Source organism: Lissotriton vulgaris, chromosome 7, assembly GCF_964263255.1.
Source record: "Lissotriton vulgaris chromosome 7, aLisVul1.2, whole genome shotgun sequence".
Classification (NCBI taxonomy): domain Eukaryota; kingdom Metazoa; phylum Chordata; class Amphibia; order Caudata; family Salamandridae; genus Lissotriton; species Lissotriton vulgaris.
Genome location: NC_141695.1, coordinates 1,736,987,564 through 1,737,007,226, shown reverse-complemented (window position 1 = coordinate 1,737,007,226; position 19,663 = coordinate 1,736,987,564). Strand labels below are relative to the sequence as shown.

The window sequence follows — 19,663 nt, the reverse complement described above, 5'->3', positions numbered from 1 at the left end:
AGTTTCAGAACTTGGCTGTATGCAAATTAGTCTGTTCCTGTCCCAGTGCATGATGGGAACAGGGCAAACCAAACTACAAAAGCCAATTCTTACACTGGGAAGGAAACAAGCTCCCGGGGACCGGTTTCTGGCATTACAGCCGTCTTCGGCCCGGTTTGCTTGAATCCTGATGGTGCAATGAGCAAGGGTCTCACATCTGAGAATACCCTTCCACGCTTAGGGTGGACAAAAATATTTACAACAAGGGGTGGTGAGGGAAAGAGTCTCTGAATTAAGCAGAAAGCTCTCACCCAGTCAAGAGATCAGGGCTAGATCCAACACCGTTTTTTAGCTCACTGCATCATCCCAGTTTCAGAACCTGGCTGTATGCAAATTAGTCTGTTCCTGTCCCAGTGCATGATGGGAACAGGGCAAACCAAACTACAAAAGCCAATTCTTACACTGGGAAGGAAACAAGCTCCCGGGGACCGGTTTCTGGCATTACAGCCGTCTTCGGCCCGGTTTGCTTGAATCCTGATGGTGCAATGAGCAAGGGTCTCACATCTGAGAATACCCTTCCACGCTTAGGGTGGACAAAAATATTTACAACAAGGGGTGGTGAGGGACAGAGTCTCTGAATTAAGCAGAAAGCTCTCACCCAGTCAAGAGATCAGGGCTAGATCCAACACCGTTTTTTAGCTCACTGCACCATCCCAGTTTCAGAACCTGGCTGTATGCAAATTAGTCTGTTCCTGTCCCAGTGCATGATGGGAACAGGGCAAACCAAACTACAAAAGCCAATTCTTACACTGGGAAGGAAACAAGCTCCCGGGGACCGGTTTCTGGCATTACAGCCGTCTTCGGCCCGGTTTGCTTGAATCCTGATGGTGCAATGAGCAAGGGTCTCACATCTGAGAATGCCCTTCCACGCTTAGGGTGGACAAAAATATTTACAACAAGGGGTGGTGAGGGACAGAGTCTCTGAATTAAGCAGAAAGCTCTCACCCAGTCAAGAGATCAGGGCTAGATCCAACACCGTTTTTTAGCTCACTGCACCATCCCAGTTTCAGAACCTGGCTGTATGCAAATTAGTCTGTTCCTGTCCCAGTGCATGATGGGAACAGGGCAAACCAAACTACAAAAGCCAATTCTTACACTGGGAAGGAAACAAGCTCCCGGGGACCGGTTTCTGGCATTACAGCCGTCTTCGGCCCGGTTTGCTTGAATCCTGATGGTGCAATGAGCAAGGGTCTCACATCTGAGAATACCCTTCCACGCTTAGGGTGGACAAAAATATTTACAACAAGGGGTGGTGAGGGACAGAGTCTCTGAATTAAGCAGAAAGCTCTCACCCAGTCAAGAGATCAGGGCTAGATCCAACACCGTTTTTTAGCTCACTGCACCATCCCAGTTTCAGAACCTGGCTGTATGCAAATTAGTCTGTTCCTGTCCCAGTGCATGATGGGAACAGGGCAAACCAAACTACAAAAGCCAATTCTTACACTGGGAAGGAAACAAGCTCCCGGGGACCGGTTTCTGGCATTACAGCCGTCTTCGGCCCGGTTTGCTTGAATCCTGATGGTGCAATGAGCAAGGGTCTCACATCTGAGAATACCCTTCCACGCTTAGGGTGGACAAAAATATTTACAACAAGGGGTGGTGAGGGACAGAGTCTCTGAATTAAGCAGAAAGCTCTCACCCAGTCAAGAGATCAGGGCTAGATCCAACACCGTTTTTTAGCTCACTGCACCATCCCAGTTTCAGAACCTGGCTGTATGCAAATTAGTCTGTTCCTGTGCAGCGAATGGCGACAAACTACTCCAGGAGACAGCTGAGGTCCACTTCCGGTTCTGCTGAGTACAGTGAATGGCCTAGTATCTACTCCAGGAGACAGCTGAGGTCCACTTCCGGTTCTGCTGAGTGCAGTGAATCGCCCACAATCTACTCAAGGAGACAGCTGAGGTCCACTTCCGGTTCTGCTGAGTGCAGTGAATCGCCCACAATCTACTCAAGGAGACAGCTGAGGTCCATTTCCGGTTCTGCTGAGTGCAGTGAATGGCCCACAATCTACTCATGGAGACAGCTGAGGTCCGCTTCCGGTTCTGCTGAGTGCAGCGAATGGCCCACAAACTACTCCAGGAGACAGCTGAGGTCCACTTCCGGTTCTGCTGAGTGCAGTGAATCGCCCACAATCTACTCAAGGAGACAGCTGAGGTCCACTTCCGGTTCTGCTGAGTGCAGTGAATGGCCGACAATCTACTCATGGAGACATCTGAGGTCCGCTTCCGGTTCTGCTGAGTGCAGCGAATGGCCCACAATCTACTCATGGAGACAGCTGAGGTCCACTTCCGGTTCTGCTGAGTGCAGTGAATCGCCCACAATCTACTCAAGGAGACAGCTGAGGTCCATTTCCGGTTCTGCTGAGTGCAGTGAATGGCCCACAATCTACTCATGGAGACAGCTGATGTCTACTTCCGGTTCTGCTGAATGCAGTGAATGGCCCACAATCTACTCATGAAGACGGCTGAGGTCCGCTTCCGGTTATGCTGAGTGCAGTGAATGGCCTAGTATCTACTCCAGGAGACAGCTGAGTTCTACTTCCGGTTCTGCTGAATGCAGTGAATGGCCCACAATCTACTCAAGGAGACAGCTGGTGTCCAGATGAGGTTCTGCTGAGTTCACTCTTCACCTTAAAATGCATTCCAAAATACTGCGGAAGGCCAGTGTAGATTCCTCAGGAATGGACAAACCTCACAAAAAAATCATAATTCAGAAAGAGAGAATAGAGAACCCGCTCTGGATCTGCACTTCTTGGGAAGAAACACCCAAAGTTTATTCCATTTGGACCCAAGGCGAAAGGTGAGTTCAGCAAGTGCTAGGGAAAGGGAAAGAACAAAAAGTAGGAGAATGAGAGCAATATAGCCCAGAAAATTGATGGGTTTGGCCTGACGGGAGAGTGTGTAGTAGGTGAATGAAACTCTCAAGTGGTTGTAATCGAAAAGCCAGAACGGTAAATGAATGAATGATTAATGTTTCATTTCCCCTTTCCAGGGACATATCAACAATTGAATTATAGGCGCTCAGATGGCTCCCTGAGCCCCTTTGGGGATAACGATGACAAAGGCAATATCAGGTAAGCTCCAGTTGGCGAACATTCTCCTGTTCATTTGAGTTTTTGGGGAGACTCCAAAAGTAAAGGGAATTATTCCTCTTTAACTAATGCATCTCATGTATGGCCTTTCTAGGCACCTACCTTTAAATCTGTGAGACTCTAATGAGATATCAGATGTCTTTGAATGGTGCTCTCATCAAGGTTCATGAACACATTTTGGAAGGATGAAAAAGTAAGTTGTAATGGAGCATATTAAAGCGCCTAATGTGTTGGTTTCCAATGCATCACAGTATTGGAGCATATTAAAGCACTATGGGTTTGAGAGCACAACAATGGGATGGATAGTCTGGGGCCTGGTGTAGAGAGAGACTGGTGAGCATACATGGGGGAAATCACATTCCTTTTCTTAGCTATGGCCTCTGTAGGATGCTATAAGCAGCTAACAACACACACACTTTGCCTCTAATTTCACAAAAGATGCTACTGGGCGCTGACCTGTGGAGGGGGTTCCAACCTCAGGGGGGGAGTGCTGTGTTTAGCAATAGCTTATGATTGGAGAGATGAGGGACACTTTTGCCCGGTAGTAGTGAGAAATTCCGAGGAGGCGGTCATAGGCTGTGGAGGCGCCAAAAATGATTGTCGCACCGGGCGCCAACCGTGCTAAAGCTGGCCCTGGATTGCAGAAACATAGGATAAAAGTTCTTGGCAAAATGTTGGAATCCACCCGATGGAGGATCTCTTGGCGAAATCAGAAGCGGATTTGGTTTCACCTGGGCCATGTTATTACCCATAATGCACTTCCAGTTAGAGCCGTTAATCTCAAGTGGGAAATAGACAGTATAGAGCCAGAGAATGCGGAACTCCTATCCACAGTCCTGACTTAAAGGTGAATTACACATGCAGTGACCATGTTATACAGAAGTCTCGCCCGGCTTATTATCCGAGCATGAACACCCTTAAAGCAAAAAAGGAAATGAAGATGCATTGGGTAATAGCAGAAAACGAATGGATAACAGATTTATGGTACATCAAGACAGTAACTAAGAACCAAAGTTTTAAATTTACAGCTTAGTTATCTGCACAAACCTATTTACCACCTGACAGAATAGCCCATATTTCCCATGGGCAATGGGCAGTGTCCCAGGAATATATATGACGTTACAGCGCATGCCATTACAACGCATTTTTAAAAACTACCATTACAACGCATACCATCACAATGCATACAATTACAACACATGTAATTGAAACGCATAATATTTTTAGGGCAACAGTAGGGTAAGTGTTGGGTAGTATAGGGGTAAAAATTACTATTCCCACTCCAGTGAATACAACAGTAGGGAATATATTGGATAGTATAGGGGTAAAGATTACTATTCCCATGTACCCCCAATACCCATACCCACCCTTATACTAAAAAAATCTCTATTATCTGCCTTGTAATGCTTTGTAATGGTATGCATTGTTATGGCATGCGTTGTACTGACATGCATTGTAATGACATGCGTTGTAATGGCATGCATTGTTATGGCATGTGATGTAAAGGCAGTTGCGCTGTAACAGTTGCGTTGTAAAGGTAGGTCATTGTAATGACTGCGTTGTAATGGATGTTTTCCGTGTCCCAGATGCTCTGCACCAATGGCCGCTCATGGTGTGGAAATGTGACAAAACACAGGGGGAGGAGAGGGCTGAAGAAGTAACTGTTCCAACGAGCAAGACCTTTCTAGCCTCAGCACAGATGAGCCTCCGGGATCTAATGCCACGAGCTAAAAAGAATAAACTGCTCTGTGGATTCATGGTCCCTGGCTTTGGCGATAGGCATAAGGAACGTAAGTCTGAGCTGGAAGGGAAGTAAAATGTAAATCCAGTACTTGTATAGCGCACGAATCACCCCCGAAGGGGTCTCAAGGGTCTGGGTGCCGTTGGGAAGATTAAGCGAGCTATTGCCCAGAGTCACATGGTGCTGGGCTAACCTGCCGCCGGTGCCGGGGATCAAACTGTGATCCCCAGCGTCAGTCCCCCTGGCCTTGGCGCCACACCTCTCCCTAAGGCTCTCCAAGACACCAAGGCTGGAAGCAAGGCAGGAGGATGCGCTCAATGGACCAAAGAGGGAACATCTGCTCTTGAACAGAAACAAAGGATGCTCGTGGGAACAATAACATCTCAGAACATTTCAGTTATCACTCAGACGCGAATATATGTGCTCAGGTGTTTCACGCCGAAGCCATCATGCCGTTTCAAATTCAGATGTCAGAATGGTCTTTAGTTGAAGATAGTTTCAGCTTCACAAGATGACGTTTTCTACGTATTTTATTAAAGGGTTCTACTTTGTCGTTGTCTCATATTTCGTTGACATGACACATATGCACAATTTCCTCCAATAAAGAGATTTATTCCTCAATATAAGGTCATGGTTGAGCCACTATGCTGCATTCTCTTGTAGGTAAAATTTAGACTTGTTTTGCTATTCTTTGAAAACATGTCTTGCTAAATGTATGGTATGTAGCAAACTCATTTTTATTTGCAATTTGTTGAGAATATAAGATTAGATTGATATTGTCAGGCATGTGTAGCCGGTTAGGGGTTTTGTCAGCTATTGGTATGAGAAATGCGACTAGCTTGGTTCAGAATGTAGCTGTCATGATATCTGTTAAGGTCAAGAAATCTAAAGTCACATCTGTCTGCCGAGACCTTCATTCCTGTCCTAGGTCAATCCTAGTGCAGAATTACCACTCTTACTTTACTCCAGATAAATTCTATAAACGTTTGATTGCCAAATATTGATTTATTGCCAAAAGATTTATCCTGGAAAACTGGAAATCACCAATGAAGTTGATAATTGGACAGAGTATTAACCATAGAAGCAGCTTTAGGGAGCATTTCCTCCTGGTCTTAGAAATAGTGAATCTACATCAACTGCTCGGTGGGCCGGATACCGAGAGATCCAATCTTATAAAGCGTATTCCACCTCTGTGCGTATCATTACTTTGTCATGGAATACAACGGGATGGTCGCACCTCCCTAAATTCCACGTGCATTTCCCTTCTCAAGCTTGAGACGCCATTACCTCTCAGTAAGCCGGTAGACCCACCACCTGCACTTTAGTAGTTATTAAATCATTTTGTATTTTTATTCTTTCCTATTCTCTATGAAGCTGTTCATCAGCTCTAAGCATGACCCAGAGTAACCCAATAATTCCAATTAACCCTCTGATTCTCCCCGACAAGTCCTTAATGGCCTCCATCTCTCTCTCTCTCTCTCTTCCTCCAGGCTGACGGCTCTCTTCATCTCCATCCTGCATCTCTCCAGTCAATCCATCTCCATGGACGACAAGATCATGAGGGAGGCCCTGGCGTGGCTGGAGCGGAAGCAGCTGCCCAGCGGTTGCCTCCAACCCAGCGGGAAGCCCTTCAGGATGGTGAGTGTACGCTAGGCTGCAGTGAGTTTAAGGAGAGGCGACAGGAGACAGGCTACCCATGAACCAGTTGCTAGTTCATCGGTTGCTTCCAACCCAGCGGGAAGCCCTTCAAGAAAGTAACTGTCCGAAAGGCTGCAGTGACTTTAAGTTAAGGAGGCAGGGGATACATCCTACCCATGATGCCAAAGGCATGTCCATTGGTTGCTTCCAGCCCTTCAGGATGGTGAGTGCGTGCTAGGCCACAGTGACTTCAAGTAGAGGAGCCAGAAGTTAGAACATTGAGATTTAGTTCTTGACGACCCAGTCCAAATATCTTCCTAGTGACCAATGCTCTTGGAGCATGCTCATTTCATAATTCAGCAAAGGGTTAACCCAATGGTACTGGGACCTGGGTATTCAATGTTACAAGAATAGGGGTTTCATGTACAACTAGTTACACAATTTTAATTAGTGATGTCAATAAAATCGTGTAACTAGTTGTACATAGAACAGTTTCTGTGTTCATTAAGAAGCGCGCTTACTGGGACCCCTAGTCTTATAACATTTCATAATTCAGACCAATGAGGGAAATTCTATATTTACTCTTGCTTTTCCTCCTCGGCTTTCACCGTACAAGAGAAATCTGGTCCCAGTGCCAAGTATTGAACAGACAGATACATGAAAGGGACACAGGTTTTTATTTGAAAGGAGGTCCACAGCACTTTAAAGAAAATATTATTATTTTAGAAGGAGCTCCGCAAACATGAAATGCCAGAATACAACTGGGCTGGTGCTTAGTTGGTCTTGATGTTTGCACAAGTACTCAATTATGGGCACCAGAACTTATTTTTCACCATTAAACTTTGACCCAGAGGAAGAGAGAAGCAGAAAAGGAAGGATGAAGGAGAAAGAGCAAGATAGGCAAACATTGAGAAAGGGAGAAATCAGGGATGAAAGAGAATCTCTAAGCATGAGTTAAAAAGAGGACGTGTTGGGGTGTAAGAAAGAAGCATGAAGTGGAATCAAGACTAGGTGGCCTTGGCATTCTGCAACCCCAATATTCAGCAGCATAGTTTGCGGGCCCCTAAGAAAAACCTTGGGTCTCTTGCACTTTTGTTCCAACAAAGTCAGCCCTACATACACCTGTACTTGTGGTCCAGTTGAGACCAGGTTACAGACGCAGAAAGCGGTGGCAATAAAGGTGGTAAAATATCATGAAGGCAGCACTAGCCAGTACACTCTACAGTGCCTATTTTCCATAATGTATGGTACTAGTTATAAAAGAACTTATAATACAATACTATATAATTACAGTTTGAGATACACGGGTATAATTTAAGTTGCCCAGAATCCTATTATTTTTGGTACAGTGCCAATTCTGATCTTAAAAACTAGGTCTGCACAATCCAAGGATGACGCTATGCCCCTTGGTCTGATCTCCTCCTCTCTGCTGTAGAGTGGGGGTCGCTGTAAAAGAGCAGGAGAGACAAGGCACCGCAGGAAGTAGTTTCCAAATCTGCCTACCGTGATACGCTGGATAACTATGCGAGTGCAGTCGTACATACATCACTTAGGTACCCTAGCTGGCAATGACACGTAAATGCCCCGCATAGCTGTAGGTTCTAATGTGAATGAAGTCTTGTGTTTTCTAGAATGGTGATGAACATGTGCCTGTAACCTGATTATGTTGTCATTGGTTCTCTCCACCTCAGGAGGGACCCGATGATGAAATCTCCGTCACGGCATACGTCACCGCAAGATTGCTGGAGGTGCCAAAGCTGCGAGATGTGAGTAGTCCTCAGCACAGCCATCATCAGTGAAGAGTGAGGGCAACTTGGGGGATGGGAAATCAGTACAGAGAGAAGTTCTGAGGTGTCTACTGACATTTATGCCATGCATCAGATGGCTCCACCCTCCATCACCATCTTGAGTCATTGCCACAGCCTACTGTTGGCTCAACACGTCAGTCTATTTCTGTGCAAGGAAGTCCTTCTCCACAACATAGCCCCACCACCCATGCCTGCCTCCCAATTCTCTTTCTTGCATACTCTGGGTGGTGTATAAGAGATTGTAGCCTAGATATATTGATTTCCCCATCTTCAAATTATTTTATGGGCTCCCTCTGGGTTTAAATGTGTGAGCGTCGTTATTCCATGGGGAAAATATGCATTTTTGTTTGCATTTTATTAATTTATTCCACATACTTTCCAACATGTTGACCTTACTGCTCCCTTTTAGTATATCTGATGCTAGCATTTATTTTGTAGAATTTAATATCTTTTTATTTTTAAATGATAAACTACTAATAACATAATTTGCACTGAAAAAAGGGCACATCCTCTAACAGCAAAGGGTGATCAGGGTTGAGCCTGGTTGCTTTTTAAGAGAATCATCAATGCATCTTGTGCTTTAAACTGTGAATCTGTGGGGCTCAGGGGGGTCCCTTGGCCTTACTGCCTTCTGCTGCCTTCCACTCTAGACATGTTTCTCCAAAGTGTTTGGGGATGGCTGCCGACTGCCCTCACATCCATCATTTAAACTGGGAAGTTCCCCATGCATACCCCTTCCTGTCTGAGGCTCAGGGTACTTGGTTTTGCTGTTTAATATTCATGCCACACAGCGTGCACTAGTTTACTTACTTCTACCCTGACCCCCCAAGATGCTCCATAATGAAGCCCCTCCAACATTTGTTATCCTTTCCCCTTTGGTAAGGGTGTCCCCCTTGAGTGTTTCATCAGCTCCCAAGTAGCCCTCAGAAAACACCCATTATGTTTGGAATAGTTAGATCTTGGAGTCTGCCACATTCTGGAGATGCTCCACAGGCCCATCAGGAATTGTCAGCTGCACTGAACGTGAGAGGTTCCAGGAAGCTGAGGATTCCCTCAGGTACACCAGGAGTCATGACACATCTGAAGTGCACCCAGGTGGACCTCTCTAGAGGGTTCAGGTTCATCCATAGGGGTAGACTGAGGGGTAGACTGAGCCAACAATCTTCATCATCCTGCTGTTGCCAAATGTGGTCCAAAAAGGCTATGAGATTGAAGAGGCGGTCCCAATCCTACCAGTGCGCTCTTACATTTCATGCAAACTTTCAAGTTTCCCTCCCCTTCCCTGTAAAACAGGTTGTATAACATCATGGATGCCAAACATAGGTCCAGGAAATCTGCATCCATGATGGAGTTTTGAGATCTGAAAACAATGACATTGCCAACCAACAAATCTATCTGGAAATAATTTGTAAACGTTTGCATGGGTCCGACCCTCCTGGACCTACGTTAAGCACCCCTGCTTTGAATGTTCATATTTCCAAACCATTCTTTTGTTTATGAATGAATGAGTGCATAAATGTACATAATGTATTGATAATATACTGGCACATGCATCAACGTAGGCTTTTACGATTCCTTAATTGCGATCATTAAGGAATCGCAATTAAGGAATCGCAAAAGCCTATGTATGTAGGAATTGCTATAAAAATAACGATTCCTACACATTCCTTAATTGTGGCTCGCAAATTGCTAGTCACAATTAAGGAATGCTGTCCCATTCATTCCTAAGGGCCCCCAGGCCCATAGTAATGAATTGGAGATTGCATCAGCAATTTACGAGTACCAGTAGGTACTCGCAAATTCCTCATTCAATTTCAAGGGTGCAAGGGTGTCAAAATGACACCCTATTCCACTCCTGAAATTGATCTGTGCACATATGTTGCACACACACATGCCCTAAGAGCATGGGTGTGCACAACATGAAACTTTGAAAAATGCACAAAGGTGAATTTTTCAAAGTTTTTGTAAACTACCATGAAGTTCAAATTCATGGTAATTTGCTACCCCTATTAGCGAAATCGCAAATTTTTGAGCTTTAATGCATTGCATTTAAGGAATCTCAATTTGGGATCCCTTAAATGCAATTACAATTTAAGGAATCGCAATTTAGAGATTCCTTAAATTGCGATTTTTGCATTTGGGATGATGCATCCCAAATGCAAAAAATACCGAAATACCGGTCGCAAAGGGGCAGATTCTGAGAATCTTCCTGTTTGCAACCGTTTTTTCCTTTAATGCATGTGCCTGATAGAGTGCTCATTCTAGTGCCCGGGTAATCAGTGGAGTCGCACAAAGAAAACGGGATCCCACCCCCTCATTTTCACTATTAAAAACAGCTTTATCTGGGGTTCAATGGGCCATCATACCCCTTGTACAGGTGCAAATGCACCTGCTGCACTATTGAAATCTACACTGCTCTTGGTAACCCGTCCTTTCACCCATTGGGGACATCCCCAACCACCCCGGCAGGAGCCATGTGATGCTTTGAAGACACAGCATTCCTCTGGCACTTTTATATCAAGGGTGAAAGAGGTTGTACAGAATAGTCTGAATGTACTCATCTTTTTTGCTTTCACCAACAATTCGAGGCAATTACCTACAAGAAGGGCCCCTTGTGTTATAAGTGAAGCTTTTTTTAGCACAAAAGTGGAACCTGCAACATGGGTAGAATTTAGCTGCGGGAGATATTTGGATAATAACAAAGGTGCAGGCTCTCCATAGACAGGACAGGGAGGAGCGTATGTAAGAGACATATAACAACAAAATCCTTCAGAGAACATGTCCCTGATAAGGCACAACCATGACAGAGCTGGGGGAAAAAATTACATATTAGTTTAATAAACTGGAAGACATTTGCTGTCATTGATTGATAAGATAATACACTATACGGTAATGCAGCTGTCCATTATGCACACATCTCCATGCTTGTATAGATAATGAATGACACAACATAAATGTTTACTCACTTTCATGGAGTAGAGGTGGCCATAGTTCCTTTCAAGAATGTGTATCCAAACTTCCTTTGTGCCCCATACAGCTGCGCCTGGTGGAGAAAGCTCTCCAGTGTCTGAGGAACACCACCCATGAAGAGGTCACCATACACACCCAGGCAATGCTGGCCTACATCTATGCCCTGTGTGGCGACGAGCCCCTGCTGGATCTGATGTTGAAGAAGCTTTATGGAGAGACGGATAGCTCAGGTAAGGTGTCTCACCCACTGTGCTACAAACATTCAATAGCCTATGAAGCCCCTGCTACCTGGAGTGAATGAATCTGTTGGCCCTGTCCACCTTGCACACTCTGCCATCCACACCAATTGCACGCTAGGCCTGCATGTGGCTAGCAGGGCACCCATAGACCCTTCTCTCCGCCAGCCACGCTTATTGCGTTGTTTAGCAACACGTTTTTGTACTGTTAAATATATCCCTCTCTTACTGAAGCCTGCTTTTATAGCGACATCATACATCTACTTGGCCCATGCACAACGATCAAGGGTTTTCTGGCATGTCTTTAAGATTCAAGATTCTGAAGCAGGAAGGATGCATTGGAGCACTTGCACATTGACAAACCTAAAAAGTTAAGCCATCCACATTATTTTCACTGAGAACATCTTTTGTGCCTTTCTTTCAAACTCCACAGCCTTTCCTTCCCTCATCTGCTTCAGCCTCATCATCTGGGAGCTCAAGCGTATATTCTATTCACCAAACCAGTGCCCAAAATTGCCTTTTCTGAAGTACAATAGTGTGATGTGACAGCCTACACTGCCAGAGATTTGCATTTATGCAACTCTGGTGAAATCTGACATTGCTGTCTGCCCTTGGCCTGCTATCTCAATATCTCACTGCTGCAAGCCTTTCTTCATCCATGAAGGTCACTTGCATGTCTGAGGAAGCAGATGACTAACCTGGTCTGAGGCTGTTTCCACATTGCTGGGAAGGAAATGTCCTGTGTATGACTGTGGGCATGAGCCATCACCCTAAGTGAACCTGCATATGAGCCCCTGGAAAGTTTTACATTTTTTATTTTGGCCATATCACCATCATGCATGTTGAGGAGGACCGCTGATTCAGATACTATACAGTTATGTGGCCTGGGGTGGCCGGACATCCCACCTTCCCTTGTGAGCATGATCAGTCTCAGCTCATGGAGCTGCAAAAAACTGACAGTGGAGGTGTTAGACCTGGCATCCTTGGCATGGTTTCCCTCCTATCTTTTTGCCTTAAACCCTCCTGTTTTTCTGACTAAAGTTTTGCTGGCTTTAGGACTCTGCACACTTTATCATTGCTGCTAAAGTGAGTGTGCTCTATCCTTAAAACATGGTAAAATTGGCTTATACCCAATTGGAATATTTAACTTACTTGTAAGTCCCTAGTAATGTGGCACAACCTGTGCCCAGGACCTGTAAAATGAATGCTACTAGTGTATCAGCAGTACTAATTGTGCCACCCAATTAGGTAGCACTTTAAACATGTTTCAGGTCTGCCATTGCAGCCTACCACTCCCACAGGACAACATTCGAGTTACCTTATTACATTTAATAAGTGATAACTTACAATTGGGAGCAGGTACCCAGTGAAAGTTCGCTGTCCCAGGAAATGTAATGAATAATCCTAACTCATAGTGAAGTCAAGTTTTAAATTGCACTTTTAGAATTGTTGGCATTTTCCTGCCTTAGCCATTTAGTGCCTGAAGCCTGTCTCTGGGTCACATGACTGTGTGTAGCTGACAGGCGGGCTTTGTGTATTCCTCTTAGACAGCTACACACAATAGAGAGCTTAGGTGTGCCTGTAGAAGCCATCGCTGGCAGGATGCGAGGTGAGAGCTGGGCTCAGCCCTACTTACACTTGAATAGGCTATTTCCTGCCTCAACACTAAGGTCTGCATACCCCCTGTTGTTAGTTGGGACCAAGGGAAGCCAGGATGCCTGTGGAGTTCAAAGGGAAACCTTTCAAAGCTTCTCCCACTTCAAAAGAAGGCCACCATATAAAAATTGGATCTCAGACACCAACTCTTCAGGGCACTTCTGGACCTGTAGATACTCTTCCAGGAAGAAGGACTGCTGTGCTGCTGAAAGGACTGCCACTCTTCTTGACTGCTGCCCTGCTGTGTTGACATGCTGCTTGCTGTCCTCTTGCCTGGATGAGAAGGATAGGACCTGAATTTGTTGAATACAGGACTCCAGAGTGGCTACAAGAGCTAGTTAGATGGTGTCTTGAATAGTGTCTCGGGGACAGAAGCCTCCAACAATCTTGAACCCAGTACCTGGACTCTGCCATCTGCGAGTCCTACCCTGCCAAGAGTAACCCCCATTTCTGAACCCTTGGAAGTGGGCCTGAAGGAGCTCTACCTATCTGTGGATCCAGGAGAACCGACATATCTCTTCTGCTGCACAGCTTAATCCCTAGCAGAGCAGGTGCTTCACCTCAGCTTTGAGGGCTCTCCCATCACAAGGACTCAACATCGAACTTGCAGCCCGCATCGGACACGCCACTGTGCTAAGCATCACTGGCGAAGGCCCTCGTATTGCAAATCTCTCCTCAATTGCAACCTCGATGATGAAGCAAGTTTTCGCATTACAAACTTGCAGCTCTTTTGAACCAAAGTCTCACCTCGACTGCGTGACGCATCCTCGAAACCAGGCTTTGCATTACAAGCCTTCATCCATGGGATCATCACCGATAATGCAGGACCTTGCATTACAGTTCCCCAGCTCAATGGAACTGCTGCATCTCCTCAGCTGCATCACGCATTCTTGACACAGGACCTTACAACACTCTACAACCAGGATTTAAGGTGCTCTTGTTCAGCAGGCCTAACTGGGTCCCTGTGGGTGACCGCAGTCTGACTGAAATTGTGACTTTGTCCAGGTCTGGTGCATAGATAGCCACAGTTGACGCTTTGCGATTTTTTGAGCTTTTTTCACTGAAATCGTTAAAATTACATAGCTCCTGTTCTACTTATTGGAGTTTTTTGGCTTTGTCTTAATTTACTTATCAAAAGTTACTCTATATTTCTAAATTTGTTTGAGATTTTTATTGTGTTGTGTTTTCACTTTATTACTGTTTGAAGTGCTGCATAAATACTTCACACATTGCTTCTAAGTTGAGCCTGACTGCTCTGTGACAAGCTACCCGAGGGTTGAGCCCAGGTTAATTTGGGGTTTGCTTGTGCCTCACCTCGACAAGGATTGTGATTCCTGCTTGAGTAGGATTACACCTCCTCAACCCGTAGCCCAATTTCTTAGAGGTGGCAGCGTGAATTCCTAGCTGAAGGACAGTCCTTTATACCTGATACCTGCATGAGCAAGTGACCTACTGGCCTCTATATACATTTAATTAAATAAAGTTAATTACATCTGGGTCTTACACCAAAACAGTGTACCCATAGGTACAGCCTGAATAAGTATGCACATGTACATTCTTCATTGTGCAGCAGAAGTGTGCAAGAGGAATGTGTGCAGATGTGGTCTACAGACACAGCTGACTCCATTTTGATTTCCCTGTGTAAGCGGGCCAGCATACAAAATGGAAAGAGAGTCTGCCAGACTAGCAGGTATCCTGCTGCCATCCCTGAAGCTTTTTTCTGGAAAGCACAAAACTCCAAGGTTTAGGAGGATGGAGACCAGGGTATATTTAGAAATGCGGCAATAGCTAGCTGCTGAGTCATGCCTTTTGTTTCTGAGAGGAGCACTGCCGTTAATTTATATAGGAGCTGCTAAGAGGTGCAGAGATGGTAGTCTTTTTTGTAATGTAGGACTGAGCTTTTCAGGCAGGACCTGCCTTTTGTTTCCCCAGACGGGTTCTACCAATAGGTGCATTGGTATGAGTATGTGGGCTAGTAATTTATACTAGTGTTTTCAGTTGCTGTGGAAGAGAACCTCAGGGGGTGAACCATTAAACTTCCCAGCCTGAAAGAGGCTTTACACCAGCCTTTCTACGATGGACATGAGAGGGAGGGGGCATTGGAAATACTCACAAATGTCTGATTTTGTTGGTATTCCCAAACTTCTCAGGCAAACCACACCTTGTACCGCCCACTTCCCACCTCTTGAGTGAGATTTATGGCTGTAGGGACTTTGGCTGTTATGGCAGAGATGTGTACCCCAATAGGTAGGTTAAAGCCTGCCAGAAATCCCTTTGTGAATTTCTGCCAGGCATAAAAGAAGTAAGTCATAAAAAATATATATATCCAACTAAATGTAAGTATGAGAATAGGATCCACTCTCTATTGGGATGTTATTGTGTGCGCTATTGAGTTCTGAGTGTCTACTGTCTAGCCACACACCACCTCCCTGAGTAAGCATTGGATAGCGCAGCCAAGTCTACCTTCAGAGGCAAGTGCTAAAGGGATGCACTTGCTGCTATGTTTGCAAAGGCGTGGTAGAGTCAGCCTTGAGACATCAGTGGTAAACTACCCCAACCCCTACTGCTGTGGTCCAGTAAACAGTGTGTTCCCCGGGACCCCGGAACCTTGTCTGATACACGTTTTATTATGAATTAATGTACCGGACTGAGCATCTGTTTTTCCACCAAGCATGGTTCATTCATTCATTCTTCAGCCTGTCACTGCTGCTGTCATCATCTGCCAGGCTCCACAGCCCATCAGGCCTGCCTGCAAACCTCTGCTCAAATCTGGGCCACTCTGTGAGATGAGACCTTGACCCCAGGGCCAGCTGTCGCGTCAGAACACAGCCTTGGAGCCAGCCACAACACCTGAGCCACCGGTTGCTAACACTGGACCTTTACGAAGACCTAAGGGCTTGTTGTGGTAGCTTTACAGATCAGTGGAGTAACATAAACCCCTGCAGCCTCTGTGGTGCAAGGCGGGTCCTGAGCTCCAGGGGTGCCTGTGAGCAAAGGTGCTAGGTGGGGGGCTCGCTCTGTGTACTTTGCAGGGGGCCCCCCTCATGTTCCGTTATGCCACTGACAGAGATGCTCCAGTCCATCATATGCTTGGACTCTCTCATGGATCCACTAATGGGTCAGAGAATTAAGATTTGGAGGATGACTCTTAGGAATACAAACACAATTATGATCTTCCTGTGCATAAGGAATATAGCATGTTACATTGAATGTTATTACATTGCAATCCTTTACAACAACCGCGTTGTTAGAACGCAACACCTTTACAACGCAAGTCATTAGATCGACTTGCTGTTGGGGGCGCGCTGGACTTAGGAATAGTAGAATTTACTATTCCAACTCCAGCCTTCGCAACAGTAGGGAAGGTGTTGGAATAGTAAATTATACTATTCCTTAGGTTAGAGCGCCCCCTACAGCAAGTCGATCTAATGACTTGCGTTGTAAAGGCATCACGTTGCATTGTAAAGGAACTGGGATGTAATGACTGCGTTGTAAATGGTGTCTCCCTTGCAAATGTCCTTGAACTTTAGAGATCAAGGTAGGGGAAGGCTGAATGAATCCATATGCAAAAAAAAGGCAAGACTCCCACATCTAAGAAACAAATAATAAGGCACCAGCTCAAGTTCTTAGGTATTCTTGCTGTTGTTAACCTGCCTTATGAACACCATCTGCCCTGTTATGTACCTGCACTGTTGCAAACGGTAGGAACATGGTTTTTTGAATTGTGTTTACTGATTATGTCTGGGTAAGAGAGCAAACAGGGTTTAACACAGTTTATGTTTCACCCCTCTTCAGCCAGGATAGCTTGATTCCAAGGACACAGTGAGCCCCAGACCCACGTCTGGGCATACCTGGCGCACTTAGGGCGAGAAAGCAAAAGACACAAAATTGATGGACGGAATTCCGAACAAATCAAAACATTCAAGAGATCTGGGTTAAATCGATCATTCTTTTGCTCATCATGCCACTCCAGTTCAGACCTGGCCATATGCAAATCAGTCTTGACCCTTTGCATCATGGGAACAGTTCAACCCGAACTGCCAAGCCAGGTCCTCCCTGGACCAGAAACAAGCATCCTAGGACCAGTTTCGGGGTTTCACCCCTCTTCAGCCAGGATAGCTTGAATCCAGAGGCACAGTGAGTCCAGGACCCACTTCTGGGCATACCTGGCACACTTAGGGCGAGAAAACAAAAGACTCACAATTGATGGACGGAATGCTGAACAAATCAAAACATTCACCCCCAGTCAAGCGATCTGGATTAAATCCATCATTCTTTTGCTCACCATGCCACCCCAGTCTAGACCTGGCCATATGCAAATCAGTCTTGACCTTGTGCCGCATGGGAACAGTCCAGCCCGAACTGCCAAGCCAGGTCCTCTCTGGACCAGAAACAAGCATCCTAGGACCGGTTTCTGGGTTTCACCCTTCTTCAGCCAGGATTGTCTGTATTTTGAATACGACTTTAGATATATCCATTGGTGGGTATATGAACTCTCATTTAGAGTGGGTAGTGACTTTGTGGCCTATGGAGTTGGCGAGGCACTCCCCACCTGGAACACCTGCCACACCTCCAGCAGGGAATGACTCTGTATGAGCAAGGCAAGAGGTAGGGTATGGACAAATGAGGAGGGGGTGCACAGGAAAAGTTTTTAGAGGCTAATTTAGAAATGTTTCTGATGTGAAAACCAGCTTTGGTGTCCCCACCAGCGTGGGGCCCAATGGCGGTGCACTAATGCGGGGCCAAAGGCAGCTGACCGCTCTTACTGCAAGTGTTATGATTACATTCTATTTCCACTTCCTTTTCCAATGTGTTATCTTGTATGTGTCAGAACCGCCATGTTTGTTTTGTAAAGTTTGTCATTGGGGTGTTTTTCTTACAGATGTAATAAAGTCGTCCCGCTTTCCTTTGTCCTGATATGGGCATGTTATTAGCTCCAACCATGGTTTTTGACACAAAGTCCCATCTGCTGAGAATGCTAGACAGAGTTTTGCACCCAAAAAGAATGCCTTTTTGAGGCAGTCGATAAAAAGGAGAAATGTTTTTATTTCTCCATGTTTTTCTGACTTTGCATGTGTGCTGCAATGTACTGTACATATCCAAAGTGGGAAACATATTACAGTTTCTATAAGCATAGCATTTTGCACTGCATAAAAGCTATCCTATATCTCACACACACATACACCCTTGCACTACGGGGCAAAGGTATATGCGTGGCGCTAGGCAGCCTGAACGCGTGCCAGCATTAGGGAGAGAGCAGGATAGTCCCATATCTTAGTAGGTAAGGTACTGTCCTGCTTTCTTCCTCTCATGCAAAGCAGTGCAGTAGCTTTGTAACTGTGCCACTAGCAATAAAAGTGCTACAGTTGCTCTGATATCAGGGTGTCAGTGACGGCCGATGCAGGTAAGAGCGGTGGGGGTGGGGGTGAGAATCGACAGACAACGACAAGGGAAAATTAGAAAAAAGAAAACCACTTACCTTGCACTCGCCGCATTCCCAACTTGATAATGAAATGAAATGAAATGAAATTTGATTTGTAGAGCACATGGCTGCCCGAAAGCGTCCCAGCGCTTGCTTAGGGAACCCGTCCTGGTATTCCCCTGCGAGATAACCCATTACTGGGCATCTCCAAGGTGAAAGCCAGGCATCCCGCTGCGAGGGGCCGTTGTGGAGATTAAGCAAGCTATTGCCCAGAGTTACAGAGTGGGACTCCATGATTGGAATAGGCACCGAGGCGAGAATTGTCAGGTCCGGGGAAATCTGAGCCCAAGACCCGCCGAGGCGGGGAATTGAACCCTGGTCCGGGCCAGACCTCTGCATCAGGGTCTGCCGCTCCAACCACTTGAGCCACACTTCTCCATAATGCGGCGAGCGCATGGTAAGTGGGTTTTAAAAAAATATGTTTTCCCTCGTCATCATCTTTTGAGTTTTTTCTGCCTCACCGCTCTTACATGCACCAGCCGTCACTGCAGGCTGTTGCAACAAAATCTTCTTACGCTGTATGCCAGATAGCAGTTTGAACCATTACTAATATTTCATAGCTACATTAGTTTGCCTTCATCCTTCATGCCATCGGAGAGAGGTTTATTTCCTTAAATCTCTTTATTTGTTCCTGTTTCTAGTTTGACATTTTTCCGTACACATGGCAGTTTACCTAGTTTTCTCTAAAGTTGAATATATTATTTGGGAAACCAAGATGTGATGCCTCACTGTCTTCATTACCTTTCACCTTTTGGATTTGTACTCAGCATGAGGATTTATTCAATTTTTTTCCACCGCTCCTGTCCAGCAGGTGAGTGTACCCCTGGATATTGTGTGGCAAAACATGTTTCATAATGACTGCACATTTCTCTGTACCTTTCCTATGATGTTGTACAATCGCTGATTAGTTTCTGTGAGGGAAGCACGGTCATTTAAAATAGTTAAAATTACTTAAGCAGTTTTTGTTCCAAATTTTGTACACCAAAAAATAGTTTAGAGCAG

General features: G+C 45.5%; 1 protein-coding gene across 1 annotated transcript in view; it reads left to right on the top strand.

Moving 5' to 3' along the window:
• The window catches only part of LOC147706522 (alpha-2-macroglobulin-like protein 1), a 290,022-nt gene that overhangs the window by 211,754 nt on the left and 58,605 nt on the right, over nucleotides 1-19,663 (top strand). Inside the window, exons 25-28 of the mRNA XM_086932987.1 lie at nucleotides 3,031-3,112; nucleotides 6,362-6,509; nucleotides 8,201-8,275; nucleotides 11,355-11,517. Coding sequence (XP_086789113.1) covers nucleotides 3,031-3,112; nucleotides 6,362-6,509; nucleotides 8,201-8,275; nucleotides 11,355-11,517 — 468 coding nt within the window. The remainder of the gene's footprint in view (nucleotides 1-3,030; nucleotides 3,113-6,361; nucleotides 6,510-8,200; nucleotides 8,276-11,354; nucleotides 11,518-19,663) is intronic.